Source organism: Carya illinoinensis, chromosome 13, assembly GCF_018687715.1.
Source record: "Carya illinoinensis cultivar Pawnee chromosome 13, C.illinoinensisPawnee_v1, whole genome shotgun sequence".
In the NCBI taxonomy this organism is placed as follows: Eukaryota; Viridiplantae; Streptophyta; class Magnoliopsida; order Fagales; family Juglandaceae; genus Carya; species Carya illinoinensis.
The window spans coordinates 14,792,921-14,812,961 of record NC_056764.1 but is presented as its reverse complement, the minus strand read 5'-3'; the positions used below and the strand labels follow the sequence as shown (position 1 = coordinate 14,812,961).

Sequence of the window (20,041 nt, the reverse complement as noted above, 5' to 3'; positions counted from 1 at the left end):
TCTCAAAACAAAGCTGAAAATAGGAATGGGCATTGCAATTCAAGATTCAAAAGGAGATCCACAAGTAATTTTGGCTGCCCAAAAAGAAGTTGTTTCCTCAACCTTCCTAGCTGAAGGTGATGCTCTTTTGAGAGCTTTTCACTCTATGTGTTGAACTGGAAATAGCCAAGGCTAAGTTTGAGAGGAATGCGAAGATGGTTATAGCCGCAATCAAGGATCCTACTCCAGATCACTCATGGTCTGGACAACTCATTGGAAATCTCAAGCAAATGTTAGGGACACATCCAAGCTGGAAGCTCTCATTTATAAATAGGGTGGGCAACAAGGTAGCATACGAATTAGCAAAATTTGCTTTTCCTTCTATCAATGAAACTATCTGGATGGAGGAAGGGCCATGTGTGGTCACACCTCTCATTTCTTTTGACAAATCTTGTACCAGTGGTTTATGAAATATTAGAAATTTCATTTAAAAAAAATATTCAAAATTAGAAAGTCACATGGTAAAATATATAATGGTTTGATGAACTAGTTTTTTCGTTCCTATTTCAGTTCGTAGATATACAGATCAATAAACATTATAAACTTCTATGTCTTGTGTATAATTATTTTATGTGATGTATTATTGTTCATAACTTTTTAAGTAATAACTAATTATATATATATATATATATATATTATGTTAAGAGACAAGATAATCTAATGATATTTATAATCTTGTCTCATGACCTCCCATATTCTAATTTTTTTATTTAAAAAGAAAAATAATAGCTATAGTCGTGAGTGTGTAAGTATTGTATAATCATTTTAAAAAAATAAATAAATACGGATCTGCATAAAAAGAAATTAATTTTTTAATAATAGATTTTATTCTTCTTCAAAACGATTATATGATAATTACTTACTTTATAACTATATATAATATTACTCTAAAATTATTCTATTTTTAAATTGATATTATGTATTCAACTTATAAAATTTAAAATTTATTATTCAAATAAAATTATATCATATAATTATTTTATTAATTCTACTTTACCAAAGGATTTGAATTTTTTATAATAATATTATTATTCTTTGAGTAGTAGGGAGGGACCCCGTTACCAGGGGCCATTCTGTCTTCTGCAGTATGGCTTTGGTCCTCTCCTCATGCAATCTCCTCTGATTCCGTGATGTTAATGGCGCATCTTCATAATAAACAAAGCCAGGTGCTCCAATGTCGAAACCCCCGCTCTTCTAAAACTGACTGTTCCCCGTAGAGAAGGGCCAGAAAATCTGGGCTTGTTATCGTTTCCCTAAACGAGAAAACCTCCGTTTGGCTGTCGAGAAAATTAAAGCTTTGTGAACCTTTTGAGAGAGGATCTCCGGAAGGTTCGAAAAGGCCGGGGGGTTCAGGTGGGGCCCCATTGATCGCGAGGGGTGTCCGTTTGAGCCCCAACATAGCTTGGGGAATTTATGAGCTCGAGATCCCGAAAATCGGTACAGGTAGGCCCATTCGAATTCTGTTCCCTCCTCTTTTTTGGCGATTAATGCTTGTCTCGGTTCCTCGAGTCTACGCGTTTGACTTTCGGCTCTGTCGTTGTCGTTTGGTTCTGTTAGGGATTTGTTTTCCGTGCGTTTCGTGGACTCTATATTAATCGATGCTCGGCTTTTCCCATTTCCGGTTGATAAGCTCGAAAATTTATTTCCTTTGGTATTATCAGCTCTTCACGTTACTGTTCTTTAAGTTTTTCTTTTATGCAACGTTTCTGTTCGTTAAGTTTTTCTTTTATGCAAGCTTTTCATTTATGATAAGTTTTAATATTTGTTTTAATTATGGGCATTGTGGCTTTAGTTTTTTGGTTGGCAGTGGTTGGAGTAAGATGAGGTGGGTGGCTTGTATTCTAAGATGCTCCATGTTGCTGATGCTTCTGGGTTTGGGTATGTATCGCCACAATTCGATTCCAATATTCCTTTTTTCCTCTTCTCTTATTTTTTTTAAATCTCTGCTTCTTATATCATTCTTTCTGGAACTTTATGCTAATAAGTGTGTTTTTTTTAAAAAAAAAAAAAAAAAAACTTACCTTGTCTACTCTTTTAACTATAAAAAAAAAAAGAAAAAAAGAAAAAAAAGTGTGTTTTATTTTTGGGTTTCTATCCTTTACCCCAGACTCAGAAAGTTGTGATTACAATGTAATTCCTTTAGCACGGATGTTTGTGATGTTCGTGGGTATGGTTTGAAGATGAAATTAATTCACAAGTGAATTTTAAAATTTGGCTTATTACTATTTATAGGCTTTTCCTTTTTCTTTATATATATACTTTAATCTTTAGCAGGTTAAAAATACTTTGTTTTTATATTTCCCTTTATAATTTTTTTCCATGTTTTTATTTTTCACTTGGCTATCGCTTCTCTGCTGGTTTGTGACTGCTTTTTCTAACACTTACCAGCTTCAATACTTGCAAATGCCTCTCCCATCAAGAATGATTTTGGGCATTGTGAAAGAGTTGTAAAAAAGTGGGCATTTTCTTCCCTTGATCAAGAAGTTAAAGAAGATAGACACACCTTGCAGGATTTACTGTTTTTTCTCCATGTCCCCAGAACAGGAGGCAGAACATATTTCCATTGGTAATTCATATACAATAATGAAGTCAATTAAAGTTTGGTCGCTTGCCTTCTAACAGCATATTAATTTTTGCTTCTGGACATATGTTATTCCTGCAGCTTTTTGAAAAAGTTGTACTCTAAATCTCTGGAATGCCCCCGTTCTTATGATAAGCTCCGGTTTGATCCGAGGTACCATCTTTCTTTTTGTTATCATTAGAAAATCTGTACAAGTGTTGCTTATCAACCTGCTCTTAGTCTGAATATTTACTTTTCAGTCCATTGCTGCGCCTTCAATGGCAGACAATTCATGTTAGTTGTGTTTGATAATTAAGCTATAGGTACATAGACTTGATAGATGAGCCGGTTAAAAGATTTAAAGGCTAGAATGATTGTGAGATTGCAGGGCTTTAGTTGTGGAGGATTTTTGTTTACAACAACTTGTAGAATGGTGGTGGGACACAATGTAGAGAAGGGGAAAGTTGAGCAACTCGTATGCAAAAATTCAATATGTTAATCTAATATGGGTATTTTCTTTTTTTTTTTTTTTTTTTTTTTTTTTTTTTGTGGAAACAAATTAATTTGAAGGAGAGGAGTCTTCAACAGCATTGGTAAAAGTGCACTTGAGCAAAGCGCTTTCACTTAACAAAATAGAAGTGCATTTACAAAAGCGTGCTTGGTGCTTTTTGTGTGAGCTTAAAGTTAAGAAAAATGTGCTTTTGTAATCTGTTAAAAAAGAATTATAAAAATCAGTTCAAGGCCAAGAAAATGAAGTTAACAAATATTCTTAAGAATTTAATCGATATGGAGGATCATTAACGTGCCATAGTGCTGCATGTTATCATATGTGATGTATATGCTTTGGAGCGGAATGTCTATTCTACCTCTTGGAATCATTAAACCTATCGCGTGGGTGATTTCACTAGTTCAATGTGTTGTCAACTATGTTCTTCCTAAATATTGGGAATGAAACAAATTCTTTTTACTTAAGTGACTCAAATAGTTGTACTAGAAAACCATCATTTTCAGTTATCCGCCAACTATTTTGCTTACAGATTTGTATTCCTTTGTATCCTGTGCAGAAAGCCAAAGTGCAGGTTGTTGGTTACTCATGATGACTATAGCATGATGTCCAAACTTCCCAATCATAGAACTTCTGTGGTGACAATACTTAGGAATCCAGTTGACCGTGTTTTCAGTACTTATGAATTTTCAGTTGAGGTGGCTGCTAGATTTTTGGTCCATCCTAACTTAACGTCTGCAACACAAATGGCTGGGCGTTTACGGGCTAAGATGAGAGGAGTTAGTACACTGGATATATGGCCATGGAAGTATTTGGTTCCATGGATGAGAGAAGACCTCTTTGCTCGGGTGAGTTTTTTTTTCATCATTTGTTACTTATCAAAAATTCATCATTTGTTATTTTCTTAATATAACTACTGCAGGGTCTTTCTTAATTTCATTTTACGCTTTACTGCTTTATGTTCTTTGTCGCCATTTAGTACTTATTTTTACTTTCTAAAGGCTTCAATCAATGGCAGTGAGAACACCAAACTTCAATTTATGGTTTTATGGAGTAGGCATAAAAATACTTACTCATTTCCTTTTAAATCTTCTAGGTTTTTTATGGCAAGATTTTCTGAGGAGAATTTCAGCAATTGGAATGCTCTTTTTTTTTTTAAGTAAATTGGGATGCTGTTTACCATGTACTGTTAGCCGAATTGGTATATATTTTGGCTCGTTAAGTTGATAACCTGATAAGTTCAAGAAAGTATCTAGTAATGCGAGTATGAATCCCCCCAGTGATGCATGTACCAAAGAATTTTCAGTTAAATATAGGCCATTATCCAAAATCTTGAATGTCAAATGTTGTAGAAGTGTTCACAAAGTAATGCAATACGTATGGCTCCAAGTTATATGAATAGGATATTACAAAATAACCCTCGGTAAATCCACGATACCTTACCCATGTATTGATATTTTTTTTTGATAAGTAAAGGTAAATTTTATTAATGAAAGAGGCATAGCCTGAGTACACTAGAGGTATACAAAGATCATGCCCAGTTACAACTAAGAACTAGAGAGAGATACAAGCAAAGTATGGAGATCATCTGTATTACAAATAATGGCCGAAGCCCAAGAAAGCAGGGTACAGTAAAAAAAACGTTTCAGTTCAGCCATAGAATGCTCCATATCTTCAAAGCACCTCTTGTTCCTCTCCATCCACACACACCACATAATGCAGTGAGGTATCATTTTCCACACAGCAGCGATTTGAACATTTCCCCGGATACCTTTCCAACAGCACATAAGATCCCGGACACTTCTAGGCATGACCCAAGCCACCCCTACCCTACTAAAAACTTCATCCCATAGGCATTGGGCCACTTTACAGTGTAATAGGAGATGATCAACTGATTCCCCATCACACTTACACACAAAACACCAATCTGAAATATAGAACCCACGTTTTCTTAAATTATCCGAGGTAAGAATCCGCCCAATAGATGCTGTCCAGACAAAGAAAGCAGTTTTGGAAGGTACCTTACACTTCCAAATAGCTTTCCAAGGAAAACTATGACCATGGTGTGGGCCCACAAGAGCCGAATAGAAGGACCGCACCGAGAATTTTTTATTTCCACTTGGATTCCACAACATCCTGTCCCTCACCTCATTTCCAAGGGATATAGCATATAAAGAGTCAAAAAAACCAGACAACATGTCCAGTTCCCAGTCTTGAGCTGCTCTTGAAAAACTCACATTCCAATGAACAGCACCATTAGAGCGTATCAATAAATCAGCCACAACAGCCTCTTTATCACATGCAATTTGGTAAAGCATAGGAAAAGCCTGCTTGAGAGCCATGTCCCCGCACCAAACATCAGGCCAAAATAAAACATTGTTGCCTCTTTATCACATGTATTGATATTAATCTCACGTTAATCTACCTTTTAAGCTCTCTCTCTGTCTCTCTGTGTCCTCCCTCCTCTTCGATAATCAATCCATTGATCAGATGTGGGCATTGTAAGCTGTGATCTAAGATGATAAGAACTATGTTGTCTTTCTTTGGACTGCTGTATAGTTATCGATTATTTGTAATTCTTACAGTATTTCTCCTTGTTGCATATGTATTATGTATTTTTACTCATTCGGATAGAGAGATGCTAGAAGACAAAAAGGCTCAGATGACACTAAGAGCAGTGGTTCATATGACATGAATGAAATTTTTATGCCATTGCATGAATACATCAACACCCCTATGGCGCATGATATTGTTCACAATGGAGCCACTTTCCAGGTACTTCAGCGTATGGTCTTCCTAGTGATATTGAGCTCTTATATCTTTCATTTTTTGTTCCTGAAAAACAAAATTTGTGGTGAGATTTGTATTTTCAGCATTTTTGCACTAGTCTGTCCATGTGTCTGTCTGCGCCAAACAGATTAAGCCCAAAAAAAAGTCATTTGAACCAATATATTTGGGCTGTCAGGAATTAGTCTAGTAACCCCTAGATTTTGGTTCCATGGCTATAAATCGTCAAATTTATGTAAGTTTTATGTTTAATTGACAGGTTGCAGGATTGACAAACAACTCTTATCTAGCAGAATCACATGAGGTGCGCCATTGTGTACAGAAGTATAAGATTCTTGGTGAACATGTGCTTCAAGTTGCAAAGGTGAGACACATAGGTTCTATAGGCTATGAATAATCTCAAGTTCTAGTGCTGTTTTTCTGATATTTTTCTCCTTATGGTTGCATATCATGGTAGATACTTGTAAATCTTGCAGAAGAGGTTGGACAATATGTTATACGTTGGTCTCACTGAGGAGCACAAAGAATCTGCAACAATGTTTGCAAATGTAGTTGGTGCACAGGTGATTTCCCAGCGAAGAGCATCAGCCATGAGCCTGGAGAATGTAGCTAATGAAAATTCAGGTTAGTGTGGTGGCAAAATAAACTTGTGAGGAGCAAATCCAAACAGTCAAATTAGATCATTATGGATTTTTTAGTGATGGTGTATATAAATTTGCGAACATGATTATCTCTGAAGATGGTATTTTGAATGATTATGATTTTTGATTGCAAGGGCCCTCTCTATTCTGCTTCTTTGTACTCAGACTAATCGTTTGCACTATTTAATAAAATTTTTTATTACCTACTTATAAAAATAAAATAAAATTTTTGATTACCTATAAAAAAAAGAGGGCCTCTCTATTATGCTGCTGCTTCCCAAGGAAGAAGGCTGAATGTGTGCATGCGAATAAATTCCATGCATTTGTTTTAGTGATTTTTCTTTCTTTTGCTTTCCCCACTTCATTTAGTTTATCTCTTATTCTAAGTCTCTAAGTTTAATGTATTGTGCACTGGAGCACAGGAGGATTGACAAACTGAAAATATAATAGGATAGAGGATGACAACTGTTTTAAACTTTAAGGAAGTTCTCTTGGTCATAGAACTTCACAATCACCTTAACATTTTTGTTTTGCATTCTGGGTTTATGCGTCTTTCCATTTTTTTCTTGGGTATGGACACTTGCTTTTTAGCAGTAAAGAAGAACTTTAGTGATGGGAGAAAAATGCATAGCTCAGGTATACAGGACATATACATGATTATCTAGAGAAACAGAAAGTGATGGCTATCCTCGTAGCTTCTTTTGCTCTATAGAGCTATATACAATTGATCAATGGAATAAAGTATTAACAAAAAAATTTCTAAGCCCGACCATTGTCTACTCGCGATCCTCGAAGATCCTTCCATTCCCCTCCCTCCATAGACCCCACCATAAGCAAATAGGGACCATCTTCCAAATTACAACAATTTGTGAATTCCCATGGAGGCCTCTCCAACTTGCTAGAAAGTTAACCACCCTTCTTGGCATCACTCGAGCCAACCCCACACTTAAAAAGTCTTTACCTAGAGTTGTGGCAACTTCTCAATGAAATAATGAGTGATCAATGGACTCCCCGCTCTTTTTACACATACAACACTAGTTCATAATGATTCGATGTTTCTTGTCTATGGTGAAGATCTTCTTTAAGGAGGTCGTTCATGTGAAGAAAGCAGTTAGGAAGCCTTAGGTGTGGTTTGGATAGTGAGGTGAGATGATATGGTTTTCTATGAAAGTTGAATAAAATATTGTTAGAATATTATTTATTATTATTATTATTATTTTGGGATTTGTAATAGTTGAATTGTTTATCATATTTTGCACGAGTGGCTTCTAGTGGGTCGGGCTCGCATATTCTACCGGGTCGAGCTCCAGTGGCTTCTTACTGGCCTTTAAAAGTACATGAGTTTCTAGTGACTACTGTAGCTACCTAGATAGGTCTTACCTCTTGTATACCATCTTGTGTACTTGGGCTATGCCTATTATTATTAATACTACTGTTTACTTATCAAAAAAAAAAATATTTTGCACGAGAATTTGGGAAAGTTGTAATGACGAGATGAGATAAGTTGAAACACTTTCACTATCCAAATGAGGCCTTAGTCTTTCATATTTTCTTCCATGGGAATGAATTTATGTTTTGCATAATGAGAAACTTATAGAATGAGCAGATTGCGAATCTCCCATTCTTTAAAGGACATGAAAAGATCTTGTCAATGTCCCCCACTCACTCTACTAGAGCACACATGATTGAAGAACTTCCAGGTTTGTCAACTTCCCATGCTTGTGTGGCTCTAAGAAAGATGACATTCTGTTGAGGAAATAAGCTAGATAAGTCCTGATATAGAAATGAGGCTTATTGCATCCTTGTAATTTCGAAGATTCTTGGGAAGGCTTCCTTTAGGGCCCTTACACCACACCATCGTTCATGCCAGAAGTATATATTGGATCCATTACCCACCACGAAGCAGGTATATCTAGAGAAAGTGAATGACCTCTTATATGCTTGCAAAACCCCACCCTATGTGACTCTTTCACCTCATTCAAGCAAGACCCTCCCTAGTAGGGCTGGAGGACAGGTACTCAGGTACTCACACCCGGTCCACCTACCCTGGCCTCTCTTGGGGCTGACGGGTGCCTAGAAGTGGCATTGTGGGGACCTAGGTTTTCCCTGCCCGCCTGAGTTATATGTATATATATACACATTAAAAGAATTAAATAAAATGATGTCTTTTCACGATTCATACCCTACTATATATTTCTTTTTCTTCCCCACTTTGGCACTTTTGCAAGGAATCAAAATGCTGTTGTGGTCGATTATCTTCAATGCACGGATAATAATATTCTTTGGAACGTGGACTTTATTAGAGATGTAAATGACTGGGAAGTGAATGTTGTTTCAGATTTTCTGGGAAGAATTTATAATTCTAAAGTGATGCAGGGAAGAGAAGACAGGCTTTTATGGGATCGTGCTGGAAATTTCAGGTTTTCAGTTAGTTCTTTTTATAAGGTGCTTAATTGTCATGCTGGCTGTGTTTTCCCCTGCAAAAGCATTTGGAGGGTGAAAGTACCTACTAAGGTGGTGTTCTTTGGTTGGGTGGTTGCTCTTGGGAAAGTATTGACCATTGATAACCTTAGAAAACGTGGTTAACTAATTGGTGTGTCATGTGTAAGAAGGATGGTGAATCTATTAAGGCAAAATCTTTGTGGGATGAGGATCTTGGTCGGACAGGGCTATATTGGGTGATGCCCAAGGAAGTTGTGGATCTCCTTGCAGGTTGGTGTGGTTTTGAGGCAAGGAAAAGTGTTGCTGCCAGATGGAGAATGATTCCCTTGTGTCTAATGTGGTGTATATGCCTAGAAAGGAATGGAAGATGCTTTGAAGATAAAAAATGTTCTTTTGAAGATCTTCACTTTTTTTTCTTTTCTTCTTTGAGTTTGTGGGCTAGGATCTTTGTAGTAGTTTCCTGCTTTCTAGTGTAGTAGGTATTTCCTTTGTATACTTCCTGTGTACTTGGGCTGTGTCTATGCTTGGTAATAAAATTCTTATTAACTATCATTAAAAAAATTTCTCTCCTCTCTCTTTCTCTCATTTCTTATGTTCTCCTTTCTCCTTTCTCTCTTCTCTTCTTTCTCCCTTCTCTCCTCTTGTTTCTTCCTTTTTCTCTTCTCTTCTTTCTCCTTTCTCTCTCTCTTCACTTCTTCTCTTCCTCCCCTTATCCCGGCTTCTCTCTCCATTGTCGTGGGTCATAGCCAAGCTGTAGTCTACGATGGTAAGACCATGTGTCTCTACGACCCAAGACCACAACCATGGATCTGTAAGTTAAAAATCCATGGCTGCGACCGTGGGTCTATGAGTTTTATGATCCATGGATGCAATCGTGGGCCATGAAGATCTACCCACAGATCTTCAAATATGTGCATAGATCTTTATGACACGGTCGTGGCCGTGGGTCTGATCTATGCGATTTGTTGGCTTTGTGCGATTTTTCGGATGTTACGATGTATATATGATTTTTTTTGGATTTTGTTTTGTGAAAAATGTGTTGTCGAACAAGGTTGCCGGATGTTGGTGGCATCAATCTGCCCTACAAGCAGATGTTGACGGTCACCCTGCCCCGGTGTGGACAAGGTGTGGGATGGGTGGTTACCAGCCCGTATAGGGCAGTAGCACCCTTACTCCCTAGGTCCCCCCATATTTTTATTCTATAATAGCCATCCATATTGCCCCCTTTCATGCTAGTATCTCCACAACCATTTGCCCAAAAAAGCACTGTTGAACACCACCAAATTTCAGACTCCCCAGCCTCCTAGAATCGGAGTGCAAGCCATCCCCCTGTAAGAAATCCCATTGTAGTGGAAAGGAAAACAATGAAAGGAAATAGGTAGGCAAGTTGGAGAAAGACTGAAAGTACTTTTTATTAACATGACTCTGCCACCTTTGGATAAGTACGTCCTCTTCTAGTAGCAAGCCATCTTTTTCAACAGCTCGCCCCAAATAGACTTGACGTGAATGAAGCAAGTACCCAAGGGGATATTGAGGTATTTTATGGGCAAGGTTGAAAGGCTTGCACCCCATGATGAGAGCAAAGCTCTCCACATTTGGGACAATTTTTCACCAGAACTAATTCATACTAGCTAGATTCACTTTCAATCTAGGCAAAACTTCAAAACAAAGTAAGAGTGCTCTTAACACTTGAATAGAATCATGGTTGGCCCCACAAAAGATGAGAGTATCGCCTGCAAATAAGAGGAGAAATATTTAGTATGCCGGCTCTTGCTTCCACCATTGAAAATCTTGAGAGGAATCCACCCACCACAATACCTAAAATCATTTTAGTAGCTTCCATTAAGAAAACAAAAATTAGTGGAGATAGGGATCACCTTGTCTCAAGCCTTGAGACTCTTGGAGAAAAGCCCAGAAGTGTGCCATTCATCAAGGTAGAAGCATAAGGTGGAGATGCTACATTTAATGCAAGAACACCATTTCTCACCACGACCACATCTCTCTAGCATGTGTAAACAATATTTGCAATTGACTTAGTCATAAGCCTCATCCATATCAAGCTTGCAAAGTAGTCTCGTCTCCCCAAACCTAAGTGTACCATCCAAGCATTCATTGGCCTTGATGACCAAATCAAGGATCTATCTACCTCTTACAAAGGTATGTTGGGCCTTCGAAATTATCTTCTTCATCATTGTGCTCTTATTCGATTTGCCAAAATCTTCAAGAGGATTTTGTATATCCCATTCACAAAACTAATGGGACGATAATCTTCTAGCTTAACTACACATTGGTTTGCCTTGTTACTTATCTCAATAGAATTTTCTTATTCATAAAAAAATAAAACTAAAAATAAAAATAAATATAAAATTCTTCTACATCAACTGCAACTGTTTTTTTTTCTTTTTTTTTTTTTTTTTTTTTTTTTTTTTTTTGGGGTATGAGAGGAATGAAAGTTGCATTGAGATTTCTCCTGAGCCTTCCCCTTTCATGCAACTCATGAAAGACTCCCTTCTTGTCATCTCTATCCACTTCCTAGCAAGCATGAAAGAAAGCCATAGTGTATCCATCTGGACCTGGAGCTTTGTCACCCACCATGCTCTTTACTACTTTCCGGATTTCTAACTCTTCAAAAGGCCTCTCAAGCCAACTTGCTTATGATGTATTATTGACTGAAATGCAAGTCCATTATCATTGTCATTCTGAATGTATGCTATATCATTATTTGTATTCTCATGCTGTAGGATTTGAGGTGCTCAAAAGAAGTTGATAATATAAGCTGATTGTTATCTGTTGAGCACTACTTGTTGCTCAGTAGTGCATAAAACTTGATGAAACTTGCCTTAAGTATTTGTTCTTTTAGTTATTCCTTTTCATTGTAGACTTGTCTTCTGGTTTTCTAATCTGTAGAACTCTTTAGAGCTCATTCTTTAGAGCTCATTTTCTTTTGGAATTTTTTTTTCCCATGTCTTTTCCTTGTGGAGTGTTTCATGCTACGGATGTTTCCTGTTTTTTGGATCACGAGGGTTTCATTTTTGGAGATTGCGCTCAAGAGTCCTGCATTGATTGACTTTGGATTATGATTTGGCTTTATATCACAAAGTTGGATCTCTCTATCTAACAGCTTAAAATGCTTCTTTTTCTTTTTCTTTTCTCATGCTATCTCTCCAATTAATGGCTTAAGATTTTGGTGGATGCTGTAACATGGTATAGATTACAGTTTACTGGGCTCAATACCTGTTACATTTGTATTCCCGAATTTGGAGTCTGAAGTTGTTTCTTTTGGTATTCTGGATAACAGTAATATTGCTTTTACTCTTCTTTCCATTTAAATGTGAAAAATTTCTGTAGGGTTCCAATATTTTCATGTTAGCACAAAGCGGGATATGCAGCTCTTGTATTAACTTAGAAGAGTATAGTTATGGTAGATTTTGAGTCCTTAATATATCACATTCATTTTGAACGTCTGGCAGACTTTACACTCATCAGGCAAGCATCTTTCTTAGTTTGAAAATCAGTGCTGAATTCGATTGAAAAATATAGAGTAGAAAGTGGCACTATTATTCTTTTACAAACATCCAATCCAAACTTTTAACCCATTGAATCTTGCATTTCATGTTGGTCTGCAGTCTGAATTAGAACATCTTGGTCTTCTTCGAAGAATGTGGCTATTATCTCTTATTATAGTTGAAACTTTATGACTAGATGCGTTGTAAATCCTAGATAGATGTTTTATCTTGTATTCATCTTATGTTCTTGGGCTACGCCCTATTGCTTTCTATCAATAAATCCTATTGATTACTTATCAAAAAGAAGAAAAATCATGTATAGTGAATTAGCATAAATGCCTGAATTTATAATGTTATTTCAATGATTATGATTTAGATGACTTTGTACATAGCACTAGTCAAGTTTATCTTCTTGTGCTGCAGAACAGAACTCTTTGTTGTCAGATTCTGAGTTTGAAAATGATTATGATTTAGATGACTTTGTACATAGCACTAGTCAAGTTTATCTTCTTGTGCTGCAGAACAGAACTCTTTGTTGTCAGATTCTGAGTTTGAAAATGATGACCACCAGGTTAGCAGCAGAAGACCCTTGCTTGTTGTTAGTGAAATGTGTGGTGGTTGGAATGCAATTACAGTGGGTTCCTTACTGCATTTTTCTTGCGTGCAGAATAGCAGTGTTGACCACAATGCAAGTCAGGTTGCTTCCACTGAAAATGGTGAAGCAACGAAACAAAATGTAAGTTACTTTGCATACCATCTACAAATTAAGATGTGATCACTTACACATTTACTTAGATTTCCTTCACCATCTTAGATGACTGTGGAAAAACTTATGGAAGCTTATGAAGTCTGCATCTCTAATCTAAGGAAGGAGCAAGGGCGCAGGCGCACTGCTTCTTTGAAGAGAATCTCCCCTGCAAAATTTTCAAAGGAGGTATATTTTTGTCTATTTGATGCCAATGATGTATATAATGCAGCATGTAACATCAAGCGATCAGCGTATAGTATGTTATGATTCCTATCTTATTCTTATTGTTCTTATTTTACTCCTATGCTACCATAAGGGATTTCTCTTTTGTTAGTTAAAAGATAAAAATTGTAATTTGAGTTTGTGCCATGGAAGAGTTGGTGAATTGTAAACTTTGAATCTTTGTTGTGATACCCAATATTGATTAATAAGTGATAATGGTAGGTGGTGTATGGGATCCCACCTTGCTTGGGAAAGAAAAGTTCTTGCTCTTTATAATGGTTCCAATGGGGGGCTCCAATTGTACTATTGACTAATCCTTTTGGAGAATAGGCTTAGATGTGGCTTGGGCCTCCCTGGGCTGTTACATTTGTCATTTGGTTGAATTTTATTTATGATTCAATTGCTTGAATACATACATACACAAACATTTTATATTTCAGAATGCTCACTTTACACTTTATTTTTCTACTGCTACCCACTCCTCATTATCCCTTTCCTTTTATTGCTTAATGAAAGTGAGATGCCTTTCCATAGTTTTAAGGTGTTGTGTGTATGTTTCTTTGGTTTCGGTTGTTGGGTAGAAGAAGTAGATAGAAGTTCCTAAACTTTGGTCATTATTTTATCAGGATCAAGTTTCACCGTATAACTACAAGATTCTATAAACATTTTTGTTTGGAGAGCATGGCTATGTTGAATTTCTCTTTAATGTCAGATTTCAGCTCAAATGTAATGGTGTTTATTTATCTCTCTCTCGTCCAAAGATTTTAAATTCTTGCTTAGTCTAATTTTGTACTTCACTTTCATTCTAGCGGGTTAGATTTATGCCCATTTGTTTATGTTCTTGATAGTTTGCCAGTTTGTATATCAAAATTTTGTAGGTTTTGCTATTTTGTTACTTCTGCATTTTTACTCCAGGCTGCTTTTTGTTTGGTTTTCATTTTATGCTTCTAGAATGTAATTAGGTGTTTCTTTTGTATACTTCCTATGTACATGGACTTCGCCTATTTCATTTGATGAATAAAAATGTCTTTCTTACTTATAAAAAAAAAATTATTGAATGTTACATATCACTTAGTTGAGTTGAAACTTAGTCTATATATAAATATATATGTGGAGAGAGAGAGAGGGGGGGGGGGGAGTTTAAATTTTTAATCAAAATTCAAAATTCTCGTATGAATGCTCCTTGTATCAAGGCTTACACCTTCATTGCCCGCCCTTAAGATATATTAATTTTACTTGCTACCTCAGTGTTGGGAGTTGCTGTCACTAACATGCTATTTAAAATTTTTCTGTCCTTCCCTATTGCTGACCTTTTGACCCTTCAAATTTTACAGGGACGTCGTCAGGTTCCTGAAGTGGTTCTCCAGCAGATAAAATCACTTAACAGCCTTGATTTGGAGCTCTACAAGTATGCTGAAGACATTTTTGCAAAGCAACACAAACATACAATGGAGAAGCTTTTTGCCATAGTAAGCCTCCTGTCCAGGTTTTTACTAATGAGTTATGACCATGACGTTTTGCTTGGTAGGGGTGTGTTATAACATATTATTGCACCAGAATATCTTTCAACTGGTGGTTACACGTTTGCAATTTTACTCTCTGTTAAGTTTGTTACAAAAATTGAAACCATAATTCCTGGGAGAAAAAGTTCATTGCTTGTTAAAACTCAAATCTGTCCTTGGCAATTCATGTTTGGTAGTGTTCAGTTAACTTCAACAAGGTCAACCAATAATTTTTGAATGGTTCTGCTTTTAAAGTTTATTGCCATTAAATGGACTTGCATTACGTTTTTTTTCTTCGCTGACTAAATTTGTCTATAGTTAGGGAATGTATAGGGATCGTAGTAGCTTGGACCAATTTATAGATTTTGTTTTACTACTGTAGAATCCTAACTACACATGCACTGACTCTGCTTCAATCTGATTTCATTCCAATCAGAGTCGGAGTTTTCAGAGTCAAAACTCCATTTTCACAATTGTCCAAATTCAGTGTTGGATTGCCAAACCACCGAATGCCTTGTCTGTTGCTTGTGGCTGTGTTCTTCATTTTCCTACACTTCATTTGCTTGTTTAAACTTGGATTGGTATGGATGATGCATTACCGATACCCAATGAAGCACCAGAGCTACTAGTTCCTTTGTGTATGAACGGTGAAGACTGATAAGGTTTTGGAATTCTTAACAAAGTGACAAGTCTAACCAGCTTCATCGAATGTTGGTGTCTTGAGTCTTTTCTTTTTCTTTTCTTTTTTTATAAATTATAGAACCAGTTTTTGTAGCTCATTTGGTTAGACCATTTGTTTTTTGAGCCAAAGGTTGCAGTTTCAAGCCCAATCAGACCATATATCCTTCTAAATTGCATTAGATTTTAAAAAAACGTTACCTATCAAAAAACTTTTTTACAAAAATGTTAATGTTGCTCATTTCCAAACAGCGTTGTTCTGCCTATGCCCTAACCCTAATTTCACTTCATGTCTCCCTCATTTCTTTCTCTCATTCTCTCTCTCGCTCAGTTGTCTCTCGAAATTGCATGCCCACCCATTTCTCACAACAGAATTGATTTAATCCAAAGGGCCCAGCCCAATGAGAGAGAATGGGAGGACGAAGAAGAAGTCAGCAAAGAGGAGAAGAGGGGCCAAGGCTCAAAACCTTTCTTACATTCTTTTCTTGGGAATTTTATTTCTAACAAAGCTGTCATTTTTTTTTTTAATTCTGCTTTGGTTTTGGGTTTGGGGATATTGAAGACAAATCCTTCGAACTTTGTCTTCAAAGCAATTTCAATGTTATTGTTGTTTTTCTAGTAGAGAATTGGAGGTGTAAATGCCCACAGAAATCAACTCCTATGTTTTTATTTGTGGGTGTGGGCTACCTATGTAAATCGGTCCGGTTCGGTGAGGTTGGTTCGTTCGGTCTGGCTTGATTATTTTATTATGTTTTTCATATTTTTTTTCAAATAAATTACTAAATTAAAATTAAGTGAATTATTAATATGGATTATGTAACTAACTCATTAAAAACATATTTTACTATAATTATATTTATGGTGTTGATAGTTACTACTTAGTTTTTACTCTTTACCATGCAAAATTATTAATAATCCTACATTTTATATGTGGCTAATGAATATCAAATAATTTCATTGCACTTAGATCATTCATGCTTACTTGCAACTTAGGTACTCAAAACAAAAATACCTAATTATTTTAATTAAGTGTAAATTGTAGAGTATGTATGAATGTATGATGTATTAGCTATTTACATATAATGACATAAATTGATTTATGTCACATAAATTGTATTAGCTATCATATGATATGATTTATTATTAATTGATAGCATATATTATTTTATATTTTATATGGTCAATGATAATAAATTAGATAAAAATTACATCATTAACTTATATAATTACTATACAAAAATAATATATTAAATTATTAAAAATATTTTTAAAAATATATATAGGGGTTCAGTCCGATTTGGTTCAGTCCAGTTTTGGGATTGAGACCGACCGGCCCAGAATTCAGTCCTGTCCGGTCAGTTTTGCCAGTTTGGACTGAATTATTTACAGCCCTAGGTGTGGGTTGTGTGCTTTGTGGATGTTTTTGAATTTGGATTGAATGCTTTTGTTTGAGGCAGAGGGAGGGGATAGAGACACTTGTCTTTGGATGGTTCATGGTCTGTTCTGTTTTTGGTCTCTGGTGCATTTCTTCTCTGGTCTTTCCCCCTTTATTTTTTTGACAACTCCAAATATTAACTTCGACTCCAGCTCCGATACTGAGAAGACAGAATGGAGCCAAGCCGAGCCAGAGTTAGGGCTGACTCGGAGTCAAATTCAGAGTCCGAGTTCTATGCAAATTCCCATATATCTCTGTGGGCCCTTAATTATCATCTTAAGGTAAAATATTATTGAAAAAGGCAGTAATGGGCAGTAATACACAATTGTGATATCGTTCTTTTGCATGTTGCTTGATCTGTTAACATGTTGAGATTGCTAATTGATTATGTTATCCTCCAAGTTCTCTCTTCATCAGATCGTTTGCATTCTCTAGCAACTAGCTACTTATTATGGGTACTGCTTTTTGTATCATTGGCTGCAGATAGAGAATCTGTTTACTTGATGTTCCTGGTAATGTTCAGATCACTTCATGATGAAGTGGAGAGGAAGTCACTCACTTCTGCCCACCACTTTGGTCAAGTGGCATGCTTACTATTGTCGATTAATTTAGTAATATTGTTAATTGCAGGAAAAGTGGGAGAGTATGTTTAACAAATCAGATGGAGCTGTGCTATGGAAAGTCTTTGCATTGGCCACGACCCTGATCTTACTCTTTCTTTTTGTAAATTCAAGAAGAAGAATATCCAAAATTAAGATATAAATGTTTTTTGATCACAAATCGTAGGGGTTGCAAGGCTTACAAAAATCGAGAGATGCCATCGAGTAGTTGTTTTCAATTTAGTGTCCATGCTCGGCTCAAGCCACTTATAGTAGAAGCTCAACCATGGACCAAATATTATGTGCAAAGTGAAAGTTTGATGATATTGCTTTTCAACATTGCCCTCATGATGTATTGCACAGAAAATGATTGGTCAAGACACTCATGCAGTTGGATTTTCCTCTTAAATTATCAATGCTGTGAAGTGAGCAGCTCATACTTCAACAATCGTGCTGGAGTGTTGTAGCTGTTTCTGGCTGTTATATATTTACCCTTTAGATGACTTTTGAGGAGCATCTTAGACCTAAGACAGAATCTGGGTTGGGTGGAATTAATACATGTAACATATCTTGGAGCTGTCAAAAGGGGCGAAAAGCCAATTCTTTGATTAAGGTCAAAGGACATTTTGTTGGCAATCTATTTGAGAAGTTGCTTAATATGTTTGAGGCATCTGCTCTGCCTACCCCAATTGATTGGTTTCACATGGCCAAGATTTCCCTTTAAAGGTGTGTGCCGTAGCCTGTAGCCTACCCAAATTCGTTGGTTTTTCTGTGGCTAATAGAATTAGGATCATGCTACGGTTACCGCTCCCAGCCCCCGCTGGGAGGCACAGTTAGTGTAAAATTTAAAAAAAAAAAAATTCATATTTTTTTAGATGTATTTTTTTAACATTATTAAATATTTTTAAAAAAATAATAATAATATTCAAAAATATTTTCTTAATTATTAAGTAAAAAAAAAAAAAATTTTTTTAGCAGCGGTGGCTCCCGCTCCCGTTGGGGAGCAGGATGCATAGCATTTTCCATAGAATTATTTATGGAAATTGTTATCTCACGTCCCTTTTAAGAAACAATGGACGCAAACTAAGTGAAATAGATGGTAGTTTTGAAAATTTGAAAATTATTTTTATTGAAGTGGTATGATTGAAATGGTTGCCTGTAGAATAGTTGTAAGATAGTTGTAGGCGTATCATTGCTAAAAAAAAAAAAAAAGACGTTTTGGTCATCTTGTATCTCAAATGGAAGGATTGGATTAAGGGTAAAACGATCTTTAATGGAGGTTCCTGGATCTATCCAATATACTTGTATTCTTAGCACAAAGCATACTAATAGACAAACTTCTCATAATTTTTAAACTCACAAATATTATATTTAAAAAAAAAAGGGGGGGGGGGGGGGGGGGGGGGGGGGCCAAAATGCAGGGCAAGCAAAATGACTATGGAGCATGTGAATGTCCCACTAAACAATGAATGATTTCAAGCCATGTAGCAACTGTCGGTGATCTCACTAATCACGCCGCGTTCAAATGATTCTAAATTATTCAGACCCACGTCCTCTCCTCTCCTCTCCTCTCCTCTTCCCCACCTCCCCCGTCCACTCCATTTATATTATAATAATTTCTCTATGAATCGATCTTTAGAATTCTCTAGAATTAGAAAACGGATATGATTTGTGTAGTATTAACTTATTTTATTAAAATTTTATTTTTAATAAAATTCCTTATTTAAAAATAAAAAAAAAAGTGTACAAAATTTGCATACTTTAACTCTGTATCTAAATATGACAATTCATTGATGTCGTAATAAATTAGAATTATTGTTTGATTTGCTACCTTATTTGTAATCAATTCAAACGGCTTATATTTACTAGAATTTAAAATAAAATTATGGGCGAACCCAATCCAAAGAATTTATACGAAAATGAAATATATGGAAAGCTGAATGGTTATATTTTATTTTTGAGAATATATATTTTATATAATAAATGATATTTCTAATTTTAAGGTCTTTATTTTAAAAATAAATAAATTTAAAATTTATATAAAAAAAATTATTTTCTTAATAATAGATCTAAATTTTGAAATTTAGGCACTGTATCTATAATATGTAATGTTGTGTGGGAGCACAGCAAGTGACTGTTGTCCAAGCTGTTAATTCTGATTCCCAATCCTATGATTGAAATGATATCTAAGGGAGAGACAACTTACATATTATTGAAATCCATCCATGCATTGACATGACACAATTTTATATTTTATTTAATTATTATAAAGAAATGCATACAAAAGTATTTTTATTTATTCAATTATTATTATTATTATTATTATTTAAAAACAGAGAAATCTAGGAATAGAATATTTTCTACAAAAAAAAAATAT

The 20,041-nt window shown here is 35.7% G+C and overlaps 1 protein-coding gene across 9 annotated transcripts; it reads left to right on the top strand.

Moving 5' to 3' along the window:
- Window positions 1-1,090: 1,090 nt before the first annotated feature.
- On the top strand, window positions 1,091-18,073 carry LOC122292216 (protein-tyrosine sulfotransferase-like). Of its 9 annotated transcripts, none has more exons than XR_006236860.1 (16): window positions 1,091-1,482; window positions 1,597-1,690; window positions 1,832-1,917; window positions 2,428-2,605; window positions 2,702-2,773; window positions 3,664-3,952; window positions 5,739-5,879; window positions 6,151-6,255; window positions 6,368-6,515; window positions 13,002-13,051; window positions 13,148-13,216; window positions 13,348-13,414; window positions 14,785-14,919; window positions 17,218-17,346; window positions 17,549-17,577; window positions 17,696-17,856. XR_006236860.1 is itself a non-coding variant. In XM_043100455.1 (15 exons), exons 2-14 carry the CDS (start codon window positions 1,638-1,640, stop codon window positions 17,567-17,569), a joined length of 1,512 nt encoding a protein of 503 aa, XP_042956389.1. In that variant the 5' UTR covers window positions 1,091-1,482; window positions 1,597-1,637; the 3' UTR covers window positions 17,570-17,577; window positions 17,696-17,856. The 9 variants fall into 9 exon arrangements, 4 of the variants coding, with proteins under 4 accessions (XP_042956389.1, XP_042956386.1, XP_042956385.1 ...); XR_006236857.1 differs by having other exon boundaries at window positions 12,904-13,051; XR_006236856.1 differs by lacking the exon at window positions 17,549-17,577 and having other exon boundaries at window positions 12,904-13,051.
- The last annotated feature ends 1,968 nt before the right edge of the window (window positions 18,074-20,041 follow it).

Excerpts from the sequence above, each read along its gene's own strand:
- LOC122292216 (XM_043100451.1), top strand. The coding sequence starts at position 1,638 with ATGCTCGGCTTTTCCCATTTCCGGTTGATAAGCTCGAAAATTTATTTC. Across the intron at positions 1,918-2,427 it reads GCTGATGCTTCTGGGTTTGG|CTTCAATACTTGCAAATGCC; the intron begins GTATGTATCGCC and ends AACACTTACCAG. Across the intron at positions 13,052-13,147 it reads TTGAAAATGATGACCACCAG|AATAGCAGTGTTGACCACAA; the intron begins GTTAGCAGCAGA and ends TCTTGCGTGCAG.